Genomic DNA, 13,844 nt, shown 5'->3' on the forward strand with positions numbered 1-13,844 from the left:
TCTCTCTCTTTTTTCTTTTATCATATCACTAACATGCCCATTGATTTTACCAAAATGCCCTTCTCTCAAATTACAGGATTACCAAAATGGCCCTCAGAAGGGCAAAATGGTAATTTCCACGGACATTGATTTTCTTATTTGGTTTAGTAGAGGAGTTTCGACACTTTGATTGATTTTTTTATTTAAACAAGCCATTATATTGTCTCACCAGCGACAACCTAGAAGCCAAAAATCTGTTACAAAAGTACGAAAAACAAACAAAGTGAAACTGAAGGGCAATAAAAAGATTATCCCAAAAACAAAAATGGGTTAACCTATCAAAGATTAATATTAAAACTAGACTTTTGACCCGTGCGTCGCACGGGTTTTCTCGATTATAATAGAGACCAATAAATAATCTTTAACCCGTAAGATCGTTGATATGGTAGAAAATATTTTTTTCAAAAAAAAAAATGCAAGCAGATAGGAATGAAATTGGTGTGCAATGCATTTTTTTAGTGGAATTTGTTAGGTTAAATAATTGCAAACCTAATAAAGCAAATGAGCGGGAAAAAATTAGGTTAAGTTGCTGCAGACGTAACAAAATTAATAAAAAAAGGATTTAGGGTTAAATAAGTAAATGGTCCCCCTAAATATACCAATATTTGATTTTAGTCCCTTTAAAATTTTCCTTAGGCTTTTGGTCCCTTCAAAAATTTTCATTAATGAAATTAGTCCATATTTTTTAGTCAACCCATGTCTAATCTTCATATTTTTTAATAAATTTTTCCAGAAATGGGTAAAAAATTATGACAATATTTTTCAAAAAAAAATAGAATTTTTTAACATAACATGAATTTAATATGAAATTTTTAGCACCAAAAACATTAAAATTCATATTTAATTCATGTTTTGTTAAAAAATTCTATTTTTTTTGGGAGATTATCATAATATTCTATCCTTTTCTGGAAAATTTCATTGAAAAATATGAAGGTTAGACATGAGTTGAATAAAAAGTAGGGATTAATTTCATAGATGAAAAATTTTAGAGGACCAAAAGCCTAAAGATATTTTAGAGGGACTAAAATCAAATGTTGGTATATTTAGATGAACCATTTACTTATTTAACCCTAAAATTTAAGTCTAATTTCTTGCTTTCATCCACCCAAAAGGCTAAACCTTCACTCTATCAAGCAACTTGGCCAATATTTCATCCTTTTGCTGAAAATAACGGAAATTTCTTTCTCTCCAAATAGCCGAAACAGTAGCCAACCAAACAATATGCGTAGAAGCCCTTACCTTCTCTCGAAAAACCACACAACAAACTAAACTTCGAAAAACCATACAACAAACTAAACTACATAGTATGATTAGACAAATAAAGAAGATTCACTGAGGATAAACTCGTTCATCACATCCACTCTTCGATTGATTTGTTTGTAGTTTTTTTTTTTAAGATTAGGTCATCTTTCATTGATAGCACAACGTTGTTGTTTTAATTACCTGTAATATCCCGCTTAACAGTAACGGAATATTACCCATTAGACGCGTCAGAGGACAAATGATCATGGAAATGTCTATTAATGGCATAAGTCAGGTATGAGCTAGATATCAGAGATTAAGTGTTATAGAATGTCAAGTACGACGGAAGATGTTTTTATGAAATATCAGTCAAGCATGGGCTTATGTGTCAGTGTCAGGTAAACACGACTAAGGCGAAGGGCAAAGTGGTAAAATGTCGCAAGTGACTATATAAGGCCACAAGGGCCATTTTTCTTCATTTCCCACTTCACTTTCTCTCTCTAGGTTTTTGGGAAAATATTTCTCTCCTCCTTCTCTCTAGAATTTCGCCTCCCTCTCCTCTCCAAGACATCCAATCTTCCTTGAAAACATGATCAAGTATGGTTTGGATAGCTTAGCAACCAAGAAACAAGTGGAGGAAGAGATTAAAGCAAGGTTTGGAGGAAAGGGCTATAGATCAAGCATGAAGCAAAGGGTTGATGCTTGGAAATTGCAAGGATCATGTTAGGTGAGTTCCATAGATAGATTACCACCCTTTGGGTTGTGCAATTCCATGTTTAAAGGATTGATTCATGTTTATGAGGGGATTAGAACCCTAATACTCTTTTGATAAATTCTTGTAGATTAGATGTTAAATTGCCATGAAATATGTTTATAAATGTATATACATGTTGCTGGATGATTATGGTGCATTGCAGGATCAAACTGAACAAGTTTTGGGTCAAAACTGGAAATTTGGTACCACAGACCCGAAGAGCTACGCTATTAGCGAAATCTACGCTAATAGCGAAATTGACAGGATGAGCCACGCCCCAGCTGAGCTATTAGCGCAGCTCTCTGGACTTGGCCAACTTGCTTTGGCCTGTTGGCCCAGTTCAGGGTCTGTGGTGCATTCCGAAGCTTTTCTTTCGATGTTTTACAACTATTTAACCCCAAAATAACATCTAAGCAATGCACATAACATCAAATGATTCTTGAAATGAAAATCATGGCAATCTTAACATGAATGGCAAGAGTGATTCAAGAGAGTTTAGCCGAGTTACTCGGGTAGCAAAGAACTAGGCATGGGATGAAAATAGAGCCTTGACATAGCTTGTCAAGAACTAGAATAGTTAGTAAAGAATAGAATGCTAGGCATGAGTGGTATGCTTGACTGAGGCGAAGAGATATAGAGTATTCTCTTCGCATAGAAACTAGAGAGCCATACGAGTATGGCAAGACGTGAATTGATTAGACATCTCTTCACATAGCAAGTTAAACAAGCATATAGTTTACCTCTAGTTGGATCGTATAGGCATCCGAGGTAAAAGAGATAGCTAGCATAGATTTAATACTCATGTATATATATAGACCAAGACTTTAAAGTTAAGGTGCCATGTCTCTTGTGTCCACACTAGGTTGGCTCAAGAGGTTTCCATTAGGTGAAACGGGGTTAGCCGTAAGGAACCCGCATGTCACTTAGTAAGTAAGATGTAGTGGTCGTGTCTCTTGTGTCCACACTAGGTTGGTTCAAGAGGTTTCCATTAGGTGAAATGGGGTTAGCCGTAAGGATCCCGCACGTCACTGCAGGAGTGCCGTTGGTTATACCTTAGATAGGTTTCCATCGGATAGATAGGGATTGCGCTCGGGGTTACTCCACTCGAGGCTTTCCGTAAAATGAACTCAGATAATAATTGTTTGTTAAACGCTAACTTTATGAATGAACTTGACTATGCATATTTATTAGATATATTTATGTTATGTCATAGAGCCTTGACGTAGATCGTCAAGAATTAGTAGAGCCTTGACGTAGATCGTCAAGAATAGTAAAACATAGACGTAGATCGTCAAAACTAGCATGATAGCAAGATAGAATATGTTTTTAGATACAACATAGTTATGCATAGAGCAAGAATAGAGAAAGATACACCGATGACGATCTTAGGTTTTCCCTAATCTTCCGGTTTAGAATTGTGTCATGATTATAGTATGCTTAGGCCTCGATACGTAGAGCGTATTCTTGGCATTGCGGTTTTAGATTCCCCTTGACCGCCATGACACGTATAGGAAGTGAAGCCTATAACAAGTGAGATAAGACTACGACGGCCCTAGTATGCACGACCGTCTAAGTATGCAAGTCCCTACACATGTATAATCAACCGTCAGGTTGTATTTTAGACACGTGGTGACCGTAGGTTTCCCCTGAGGTTACCTATAGCCTAGGATTTAGGGGAACTCACTGAGACATTATGTCTCATCCCAATCCTTATTTGTTTCAGATAAACAGGTTGGATTAGCAAGCTAGTAGCCGAATGGATGATGCGACAAGTGTTCGTTCGTACCGCTGCAGGATGAGATGGTTATGCAAGGACGCATTCTTTATACTTTAGAAAAGTTGAGTTGTATTATTATGTACGAACGCATTTGGTTGTATACATATATATTCATTCGTAGTTGTTTTGTTGTAAATTTTAATGTATCCAGTACTAATCTAACGCACATGCTAGACTTTCTAGATACGTCTAGTATGGGTGTTACATTATCTGTCTTTGTACGTTTTTTATTTCTAGTCTTATTGAGGTGCTTATTTGATTCACCTCGAAAGATTGGGTCTTATTAACATAGATGATATGACCTTGTTGGCAAATTCATCATTTTTGTTTTTAATAACTTTGAATTTGTGTTATATCGGTATACTTTATCCAACTTAAATGAATGGATATTGTTTATTTTTGTAAAAAACATTCTCTACTCTATTTAAAAAAAAAAAAAAAAAAAAAAAATAATAATAATAATAATAATAATAATAATAATAATAATAATAATAATAATAATAATAATAATAATAATAATAATAATAATAATAATAATAATAATAACAACAACAACAACAACAACAACACATAATTCAAGATTTGAAACTTGATCTCTTTTCTAGTTTTTTTTGCATCCTTCACTTTTTAAAACTTCTTTTGTCAATAATCAAACCACTTAAAATATAGATCGGTGGTTTAGACTTTAGAGCACCTCATAAAACACTTAAAATATTAATATGTAAAAATGATGAAAAATCTTATAAGTGCAAACGGTGTCATTACTCAAATATTCAAATAATCGATGGAACAAGAAATGCTCAAAAATTTATTAACATATGAAACAAAATGACATTGTTTCACATCTATGGCACTGGGAAGAAATATGCATCTTCTCCATATACATTTTGTGCCTTATCAATTACAAAATGAAAATATAAAAAACCAAAAACAAAAACATAATTAGCATATACAATAAAATGGTGTGTTTTGAATCAATTCTTTTTGTTCATGTTCCTCCTCACTGCCTCAGCATTATCTTTGACATAATCAGCTGATTGTTTAGTTTTTTCAGCAACCTTATCAGAAACACTATCTGCCCTTGCCTCTGCCTCTGCCTTTCCATCTGCGCAAGTCTGTTTTACACTCTCAGCAGCCCTATCTGCCTTTGCCTCTACCTCTGCCTTTCCATCTGCACAAGTCTGTTTTACACTGTCAGCAGCATTACTGGCTTTGTTCTTAGTTGAATCCCATGCTTCTTGCATTGTCTGCTTTGCTTTCTCTGCTATGTTTTGTGTTGCCGCGGATGCCTTATTAGCCGTGTCTTTTGTTTGGTTAGCAACCTGATTAATTCAATACAAATAAGCAATTAATTAGTATCACCTAAAAGAAAATGTGATCCCATAATTAATAATATGGTCATGATCGAGTTACATTACATGGTGTCCAGTGGAATAAGCCTTTTCATGTGCCGATTCGTTCAAACTGTTGCTCACTGTTTCACTGACTCCTGCTCCTTGTTTGATTCCATCAGTGGTTATTGAACCATCTTCATTATGTGATGTTGGAACCTACATATTCATCACAATACATTATGAGAATATAAATTAGTGAATAATCACACACACATTACAACCAGGAATGTGAACAATTATTTACTTGGATAAGTCTTGGGGAAGCTGCTGCAAAGACCCTAGAGTTCCAAGGACGAGCCCTAGCAATAGTTGCTGCAGCAGAGCCAAATTTTGAGAGGGAGGTGACAACGGTAAATGATGCCATTGTTGAATTCTTATTTAGATTTCTTAAATTCTCTGTTGGGAAAATTGTGTATGATTTTATTGCATTGTTCATCACATTGTATGTGTAGTGTATATATAGTGATCTTGCACGGTTTGTTTGCGTGTCAAGAGTAATTCACGCTCACTAGTGGTAGAAAAAAGAGAGATACATAATAGTGTCAACGCACTCATTTAGGACCCATTATTATAGGATAAGATAATTTAGCTGTTTGTTAAGGGAATACCACAGGTAAATAAGCTACATCTTTTTTCGGAAAAATGAACGAGTGATCAATATATTTTTTCTTGATGATGACGTGACTATGCACAAATATCATATATTGGTGTTCAATTTAATAGGGGACAATTACCAAAAATAGAAGGAATATATGGTATGCTAGGACAAGTGATCAGATGTACAATCTATGCGTAGCTAGAGATAATTGGTTGAGAGGAAAAACTCATCGATTTTTATTTATTTTTACGAAATGATGCTCATAGCATTTCATTAATAATAATATCACAACACAACTGAGAATATTAATGAAAATATGGATATTGGTTAAAAATATGACTATCCTTAAAAAACTCATTGACTTGTCTCATAATATACTCAACTCATGAGTTTTAGAAAGAAAGAAAAGAAAGCTCTACAGTCATATGAAATACTTAAATAGCACCTAGCTAGCTCGGAAAAATCTTCCTTGCGACTATGGAACTTATTCACCACAATTTTCGAATCCATCTCAAAGTCGCATGTTCTATGCGAAGACCGAGCACCCATTATAATGCTATAAACAATCCACAAGTTTTCCCTTGTTCAATGGAGTAAAGAGGAGAATTATCCTATTTTGACAAGAACAAAATTATTATTATCCTCTCAAATGAAAATTCTAATTCATACGATATTACATTTGAACGACCTTGATATGATTTCTTTTTAATGACAAATGTTAATAATCAGCTTGTTTGATTAATATTTAACTTCTTATTTCAAGTTTGAATCCAAGACCTACAACTTTTTTTTAGTTCAAACAAATTGAGTTATGTAACCTCGGACCTTGAGATGGTTAAATCCCCCTATCAACAAAGTTAGACTTAGGAACAGAAACTTGTTGGTTCATACGAAATTGTTGCGCCACCTTCCACTCTTCCAAAAAGATGTATTCCTCTATTCACCACTTGGCTAGTTGTCTCTTTTATATAATATTTCATATATCTTGTTATTGAAGTGATGCCAAATGCTCCACATAAAACGATGATAGCCTATTAAATTTTTGGGAAAATATTTTCTACAATTAACTTTTTATAAAACTTTCAAATTTTATTGAGCAGTTTAAATTCAAATCAACAAGAAAATTCTTGAGAAATTTTAACTTTTGGTGTGCATATTCTTACTGATGTAGATGTGCAAGATATATTTTCTACCCTCTTGAATTTTTATGTAAATTATCTTGAAGGATTAGAGCAGGAAAACTCAATTAAAAAATCCGTAAAAAAAAAAATCGAGAGGTGACTTTGCTAAGGATATTTTGCTCATTCAAATGAAATTTCACTAAATTTTATTATACTTCTTAAAATTAAAACTCCTTTGTGTCATTTTCAATCCCACACAAACTCCTTGTTTTCTTTTCCTTTTTTGGATTATTTTGATTTTTTTTTTGTTTGTTCAAATGGTATAAAAATTGAGTCAAAATTTAGAGCTTACAAGTGCTTTAAGCCTCTAAGGGCATTATTTAAGAATCGAAAAGAAACAATTTTTGCATGGAAAATAATGTAAATTAATTTTGCATAGAAAATGACTTCGACATATGTTTGACTTGAATTTTTAAGCTAAAATTTATTTTTATATTCTTTAAACAATGATCTTATGATACTTTTTAGCATGCCTCTTTTTTTAATGGCAAATGTTAGTCTGTCAATTATTGTTAATTTTTGCTTTGACAGGTATTAAGTATCTTTAACTTCTCAACTCCTTTGCTTTTGGGGCTTGAATGCAAAAGCTGGTTGTGGTGGCATTATTCATAATTTTTCATAGAAATCTAGAGTCTTAAACAAGCTATTCTAAACACCTCCCCTGGTGAGTTAGTTTGGGGAAAATAAAGTAATTTAAACAACGAATTTACAAAAATCGAGTATGCAGAAAAATAAAGTACTTTATTTTAATGCTTTCGTTATAATTTACTCCCTCCGTCCCTATATCTAAGCACTCATTTGACTTTATTTTTGTCCCTAAATGTAAACCCCTTTTCAAATTACGAGATGCATTTATTTTATTTTTCCTAAACATACCCCTAATTAATACTACTAACTTGTCTTGAAATATGAAAAGTCAAATTTAATACACATACAAACAAAGGATAATTTGGTAATATTAACACACAAAACAGACACATTAATTACACTGACAACTTTTCTTAAGAAATGTGAAAAAAACAAAGAGGGTTTACATTGAGGGACGGAGGGAGTATCAATGACTAAGTACCACCATAAGGGAAATAAATAATAGGGGGACATCTGGCAGTATGAGGCACGCAGTCTAGAAGCTACTTCTCCGAGGAATACTATTCAGAGAAAAATTTGTCTGATCTGAACAAGTCATAATTACGTTTGGGACAACGGATCCGGATTGTGTGACTTTTGGGCGGGAAAAGTCACATGACTTTGGGAGAGTATAAATAAAAAATTAATAAATCAAAGGTTTAGAATAATTTTTTCAAGGAAAATGTTAACCAATGCCCCCGCGCACTGGTTAAGGAAGCCAAATGTAGTAATGTTACCTTGGAACTTGTGCATTCAAGATCATAAAAATATAAAAAATGACATTTTTAATTTAAAACTTTCCCTTTTAACTTCCTTAACCAGTGTCGCCAGGACACTGGATAACATGACCCTTTTTCCAATAGGTTAATTTTCATGCCCCCAAGATAAACGAAAAAATGGAACATATCCAAAATTACATGCAATTGACACCATTTACAAGCATGCGAAGCTGAGCTACACCATCAGCATTAGCAAGACCTTGGAATTTTATTCAAATACCAAATGGTAAAGCAAGACAACATTTATTCAACTGTCACAAAACCAAATAAGTACTATTTTATTCTTTCCTTCAATCTAACTCAGTCACGCAAGTAATCTTAGTAGAGTACAAATAAAGTAGACGTCACTTAGTTTAAATAAAAATTACGAAATATATAAGCCATTAGGGCAATAACCAGGGTGCATGTTTGGATTCACAATGAGTTTGAGAGAATCACAGTGGGTATCACGATTTTGACAAAAGCTATACTTTAAAGCTTCCGCAAAAATCACGGTCCCACAATGATTTTGCCAAACACATCACCAATCTAAACATGCACTCACTCCTACAAATCCTAATGGAGGATGAAACAACTCCAGACCATGCCAACTATTAGTTCACGAGCTTCAGGCAGATCCAACTGACTTCCAGAGCTTAACCCACTCTGCCATGGCATCAGCGGCTTTCGAAAACATAGGATCGACCTTCCCAAGTTGTTCCTTCACTGATTTGGCCATCTCGACCACGCAGTCCTCTGGCGTCGTAGCTGATTGTGGCAACTTTACAGACTGAAAGAAAGGAACAACATCCTCCATCAATTTCACCCCTTCCCATTCTTTCTTCAAGCTGTCTATGGCATTGCCTCTTTCATTTCTCCAAACATACGGCAACCCACTTTTCACACCGAGGCTTAGGTGGTCGCATACAATTTTCACACACAATCCACACCATATATCTTCCACAGTTTCCCACCTGAGTTTTCCTTCTCCTGCCAACACCAAAGCTGGGACCAATGCTGGGCCAACTAATTCTCGGTTAAAGGCAATGTTGATTCCACTCACTGGCAACATGGCTCTCGTAGGAACGGTCAGAACTGCATCCACGTATCTTGAATTCCTCTGTGTTGGCTTGAGAGCCTGTGTTGGCGCATCTAGGTCTGCCAGATTGAGCCACAGTCCACACGACAGAGCACAATCAACCCCACTTCGGAGGCTAAATGGGTAGCCGCGAACAAAATCAGCACCCTTACGGAATGGATCATATAGTGTATTAAAGAAGAAAGGTGTGGCAGGGGTCTTGAGGTTCACAATATGCTGAGCCACAGCATCTACTACATTCCCCGCGTCATCTTTTGCTGGAACACAATCATCATCAATACAGACAACATACTTCTTCTTTGAAACTAGAAAGCCAAAATATCTACAAGCGTAACCAGAGAAGCGAATAGAAGTGGAGGAACCCACCACTCGCTCAATTTCAGAGTTTGTATAGACATCTGCACTAAATCCTTCGGGAATTTGGAGTTCTTCCTTGAGGGCAGGATCTTTGACTATTATCAGGTGGAAACGGGAGAAAATTGACTTCCATTCATTCATAAAAGGAGTGAGGTCAGAGTGCAGCGCGCCGATCACAATGTCAACTTCGTTGTCGTTGATAATTACTTGAGACATCTTGTGAGGTATACAATACAGATTATTTCACAAACCAAAAGTCTCGATTGGCCGCCTTAATTTAACCCTGTTGAGTTGGATCCAAACGTCTTGCGATAGCTTCAATATTATCTTAGAATTTCTCAGAACATCCTGTATAATAATTTACAAATATCAGAAAACAAATGTTTGTCACTACAAGAATAACTACCATAAATACATGATAAAATTTTAAAATAACTCACTGGTAGGAAGAACAGGGGTCACAATATGTCGGATATTCAGTGCTTGAACAAGTGCAATTACTTCCTCATTACCAGTTGCTATAAACAGTTTCAGAACTTTTTCAGTCAGCTTTCCAGCTTTCAATATTCTCTGCACATGGAAAATTAAGAAATGCGATGAGGAGGCTGAATGAAAACTACCAAAAGAAGAAACTTTAGCATAAAACGAAAGTGCTATAACTTAATTATAGACAACAAAAGGATTGAAACCAGATCTACAATATATCAAATCCAAATTATGAATCAAAATCCTGACAAGGCCAAATTCTATGGCTGCTGAAAAATTGTCAACAGGCCATACTTATTTAATCAGATAAGGTCAAATCTTTACAGCATCTGGGGCAAAGCAAAAAAACAAAATTTAATATTTGATAGCCCAATAGAAAAAGAACAAGGTACAGAAAAATCTGATTCTGAGCCCTCCCAAATAAGAAAATGATGGCACCACATAACTATCAATTCAACCCCATAAAAAAGATAAATGAGTATAGTTCGATATCTTGTGTGACCCAAGTCTTAGTTGTTCTCAGATATTTTGTGTGTCCTAAATGATCCAACTACAATCTAGACTGCAACTTCATGTTTCTGCAGCCACAATGTGCACGCAATTAAGGGCACATCAGCCACATTTGACAACAACTTTCACAATATGAAAAAACACAAACCTTGTACACAACCTCTAGCACTAACACCTCAAATCAAAGGTGTGTCAACACACGCAATTACGTACAATTACTTCATTTTCTCAAATTATTACAGGTGTTGACGTGTCAGTGTTGTGTTTGTGCTTCACAGAACACAACCAACAAATTCATCTAAAGACAAATCAATTTAAACAAGACATAAATACTTATAACCATACTACAAGAATAATTGTAACAGATTATTAACCCTAAAGAAGCAAACAACATTACTTTACTTATGATTATATAATATGGATAAGGTCACAGGCATTGTTTATAATCATAGATCTATACACTACTATATCAACAAAAAAAACAAAAGGGCATAAATAAAATTGAAAAAAATAAAGAAAAATTGAGAAAGGGTAACCTTATTAGCTAGTAGTAACTACGAATGAAATTTGAGAGAGAGAGAGAGAGAGAGAGAGAGAGAGAGGAGAGAATAAAAAGAATACCAGGAAGAGATCTAGAAGAATGTGATCAGGGATGAGAGAGAGATCGGAGATGTCGGAGAGATTAAGGACGGCTGAGTCAATGGTGAGAGAAAGTAATGATGGCGGTGTTTTCATTCATTCATTCGATTACAAGACTAATCCTGTTTATATAAACAACAAATTGAATACTCCCTCCGTCTCACAATAATTGTCTCTTTACCATTTTTTCTTTTTCTCAAAATAATTGTCACTTTAGAATACCAATGCAGCATTTATTATTTTTTTCCATTATTATACCCTTATTTATTGAATTTCATCCAACTTAACTACTCCACTAACTACAATTAATAAGGGTGTTTTAGTAAATGATACTAATTTTACCATCAAAATCAACACAATTAATCATTTCCTTAATACCCGTGCATAAACCTTAAACGACTATTATTTAGAGACGGAGGGAGTAGTAATTCTACCTATTTTCTCTCTCCTTCTCAGATTATTAAAGAATTCGTGGAGGGAACAAGATCCATCAATCTCTGTGTTCTTTCCGTCCTCTATTTCTTCTTTTCAAATTAAGCTAACCATTTGTCAACACAAAATCAATTAGAATTAGGGAGGTAAAAACATTAAATTATTGATTATTTTTGTTTATGAAAAGAAACACAAAAAATAAAGATAAATGATTAAACCGATAAAATTTTGTTCCACTTTTTCCTCTTCACACGCTGAACCCTGCATGCATGTGCCAACATAATACTCCAACCCCCCTTTGTCTTTTTCGCATTTCTTAAAGAAAAGTTGTTAGTGTAATTAATGAGTTTATTTTGTGTGTTAATATTACTAAATTGTCCTATGTTTGTATGTGTATTAAATTTGACTTTACATATTTCAAGACAAGTTAGTAGTACTAATTAGGGGCATGTTTAGGAAAAAATAATAAATGCATCTAGTAATTTGAAAAGGAGGTTACATTTAGGGACAAATATAAAATCAAATGGGTGGTTATATACAGGGACGGAGGGAGTAGTACCATAGATTATATAAGATAAGACACCCTTAAAAAAAAGATTAAAAATATAATTAATTTTGTTTTTAGTCTTATAAAAAAAAGGAAAATGTTAACGAGTGCCCCCGGGGCACTGGTTAAGGAGTTAAAAGAAGAAAGTGAAAGTCAAAAAAGACACTTTTTAATCTTTTAATGCATTGATTACACAGCTTTCAAGACAAATATTACTCCCTCCGTTTCAAAATGAGTGTCGTTTTAGGTGTTTACACACATATTAAGAAATGCAATGATTAAAATAAAGAGAATGGTTATTTTACCAAATTATCCTTATTAACTATTGGTTAGTTTTAAAAGTAATACTTTGAAAGTAGTGTGCAGAGTATTAATTGGAGGGTACAATTGAAAAGAAAAAGTTATTATTGCATTGGAAACTGAAAGCGACACTCATTTTGAAACAAATTTTTTTGGCTAAAGCGACACTCATTTTGAAACGGAGGGAGTACTATATTTGCTTCCTTAACCAGTGCCCCGGGGGCACTGGTTAACAAGACCCTAAAAAAAATTATATTTTTACTTTATGAACTTTTTCAACACATGTTTTTACGTAAAATTAAAATTTGTTTAAATGCTTATAAGTTTTAAATTTTCGAATGGTTTAAGCATAATAAAAAAAAGGAAATGTTAAAGAGTATCCTTAGGGCATTGGATAAGGGAACAAAAATAGAAATTTTGTGTTGGAAAAAGATAAAAAAAGTGGTCAAGTCAACTTGTAAAAAGTTTACAAATTGTTGTTTCCAATGTAAAATTACTAATTTTGGTTACCTTAACTAGTGCCCTAAGGGCACTTGTTAGCAAGACTCTAAAAAAAAAATTATTTAAGATCACCTCATCAAAATTATTACTTCGTATAATTATCCCCCCTAAAATGATCAATAAGCAACATCTAGTCAAATCTTTTATACTATCAATCAAATATTTCTTCAATTTTTCATGATGTTGTCAACTTACTCACTAGACTTCACCTCCTTCTTTATCATTCTCATCTATTTTGACACATTTAGATTTGACTATGGAGTATGTGATACATTTAGCTCTAACAATTCTAGCGATATGGAATTGACAAACTAATACGATTGTGATACATTTAGCTCTAACAATTCTAGCGATATGGAACTGACAAACTAATACGATAGTTTTAAGAAAAACAATTGCGACAACAGTCAACGTGATATCCTTGTCAGTCACAATTACTTTTGACATGTTATCTTTTGAGCTCAGAAGATCAAGCAACATTTGTAGAATCCAAGTTAAGTTCTCATCATTTTCAAACGTTAGAAAAGTAAAAGCAACAAAATATGTCATCTGTTGAGGTGACCTAATTTATCTCAAACAATGACATTCTGTACACGTTGGTTT

General features: G+C 34.1%; 3 protein-coding genes and 1 long non-coding RNA gene across 4 annotated transcripts; 1 reads left to right on the plus strand and 3 right to left on the minus strand.

Moving 5' to 3' along the window:
• Positions 1-1,490: 1,490 nt before the first annotated feature.
• Positions 1,491-4,022, plus strand: LOC146908868 (uncharacterized). The gene is made up of 2 exons (XR_015018461.1): positions 1,491-2,008; positions 3,759-4,022. It is a non-coding gene; the product is annotated as an uncharacterized LOC146908868 (long non-coding RNA).
• A 530-nt stretch (positions 4,023-4,552) lies between these two features.
• LOC146908869 (uncharacterized) lies at positions 4,553-5,902 on the minus strand. Its single transcript, XM_085725520.1, has 3 exons — positions 5,451-5,902; positions 5,231-5,362; positions 4,553-5,134 (listed from the first exon to the last, which is right to left on the minus strand). Exons 1-3 carry the CDS (start codon positions 5,640-5,642, stop codon positions 4,787-4,789), a joined length of 672 nt encoding a protein of 223 aa, XP_085581646.1. The 5' UTR covers positions 5,643-5,902; the 3' UTR covers positions 4,553-4,786.
• A 2,731-nt stretch (positions 5,903-8,633) lies between these two features.
• On the minus strand, positions 8,634-10,042 carry RGP5 (Alpha-1,4-glucan-protein synthase family protein). Its single transcript, XM_085730898.1, has one exon. It carries the CDS (start codon positions 10,040-10,042, stop codon positions 8,999-9,001), a length of 1,044 nt encoding a protein of 347 aa, XP_085587024.1. The 3' UTR covers positions 8,634-8,998.
• Positions 8,634-11,563, minus strand: LOC146908871 (UDP-arabinopyranose mutase). The gene is made up of 3 exons (XM_085730900.1): positions 11,444-11,563; positions 10,267-10,396; positions 8,634-10,174 (listed from the first exon to the last, which is right to left on the minus strand). Exons 1-3 carry the CDS (start codon positions 11,555-11,557, stop codon positions 10,155-10,157), a joined length of 264 nt encoding a protein of 87 aa, XP_085587026.1. The 5' UTR covers positions 11,558-11,563; the 3' UTR covers positions 8,634-10,154.
• Positions 11,564-13,844: the final 2,281 nt, after the last annotated feature.

The sequence above is a fragment of the Medicago sativa genome, chromosome 7, assembly GCF_051527215.1.
Source record: "Medicago sativa cultivar Bolivia chromosome 7, Bolivia_mono, whole genome shotgun sequence".
Lineage (NCBI taxonomy): Eukaryota > Viridiplantae > Streptophyta > Magnoliopsida > Fabales > Fabaceae > Medicago > Medicago sativa.

Coding starts and splice junctions, on each gene's coding strand:
- RGP5 (XM_085730898.1), bottom strand. CDS start 10,042: ATGTCTCAAGTAATTATCAACGACAACGAAGTTGACATTGTGATCGGC.
- LOC146908871 (XM_085730900.1), bottom strand. CDS start 11,557: ATGAAAACACCGCCATCATTACTTTCTCTCACCATTGACTCAGCCGTC. Junction 10,397..11,443: donor TTCTTCTAGATCTCTTCCTG/GTATTCTTTTTA, acceptor TTCCATGTGCAG/AGAATATTGAAAGCTGGAAA. Junction 10,175..10,266: donor GACCCCTGTTCTTCCTACCA/GTGAGTTATTTT, acceptor ATTATTATACAG/GATGTTCTGAGAAATTCTAA.
- LOC146908869 (XM_085725520.1), bottom strand. CDS start 5,642: ATGAACAATGCAATAAAATCATACACAATTTTCCCAACAGAGAATTTA. Junction 5,363..5,450: donor CTTCCCCAAGACTTATCCAA/GTAAATAATTGT, acceptor ATGAATATGTAG/GTTCCAACATCACATAATGA. Junction 5,135..5,230: donor CTTATTCCACTGGACACCAT/GTAATGTAACTC, acceptor TGAATTAATCAG/GTTGCTAACCAAACAAAAGA.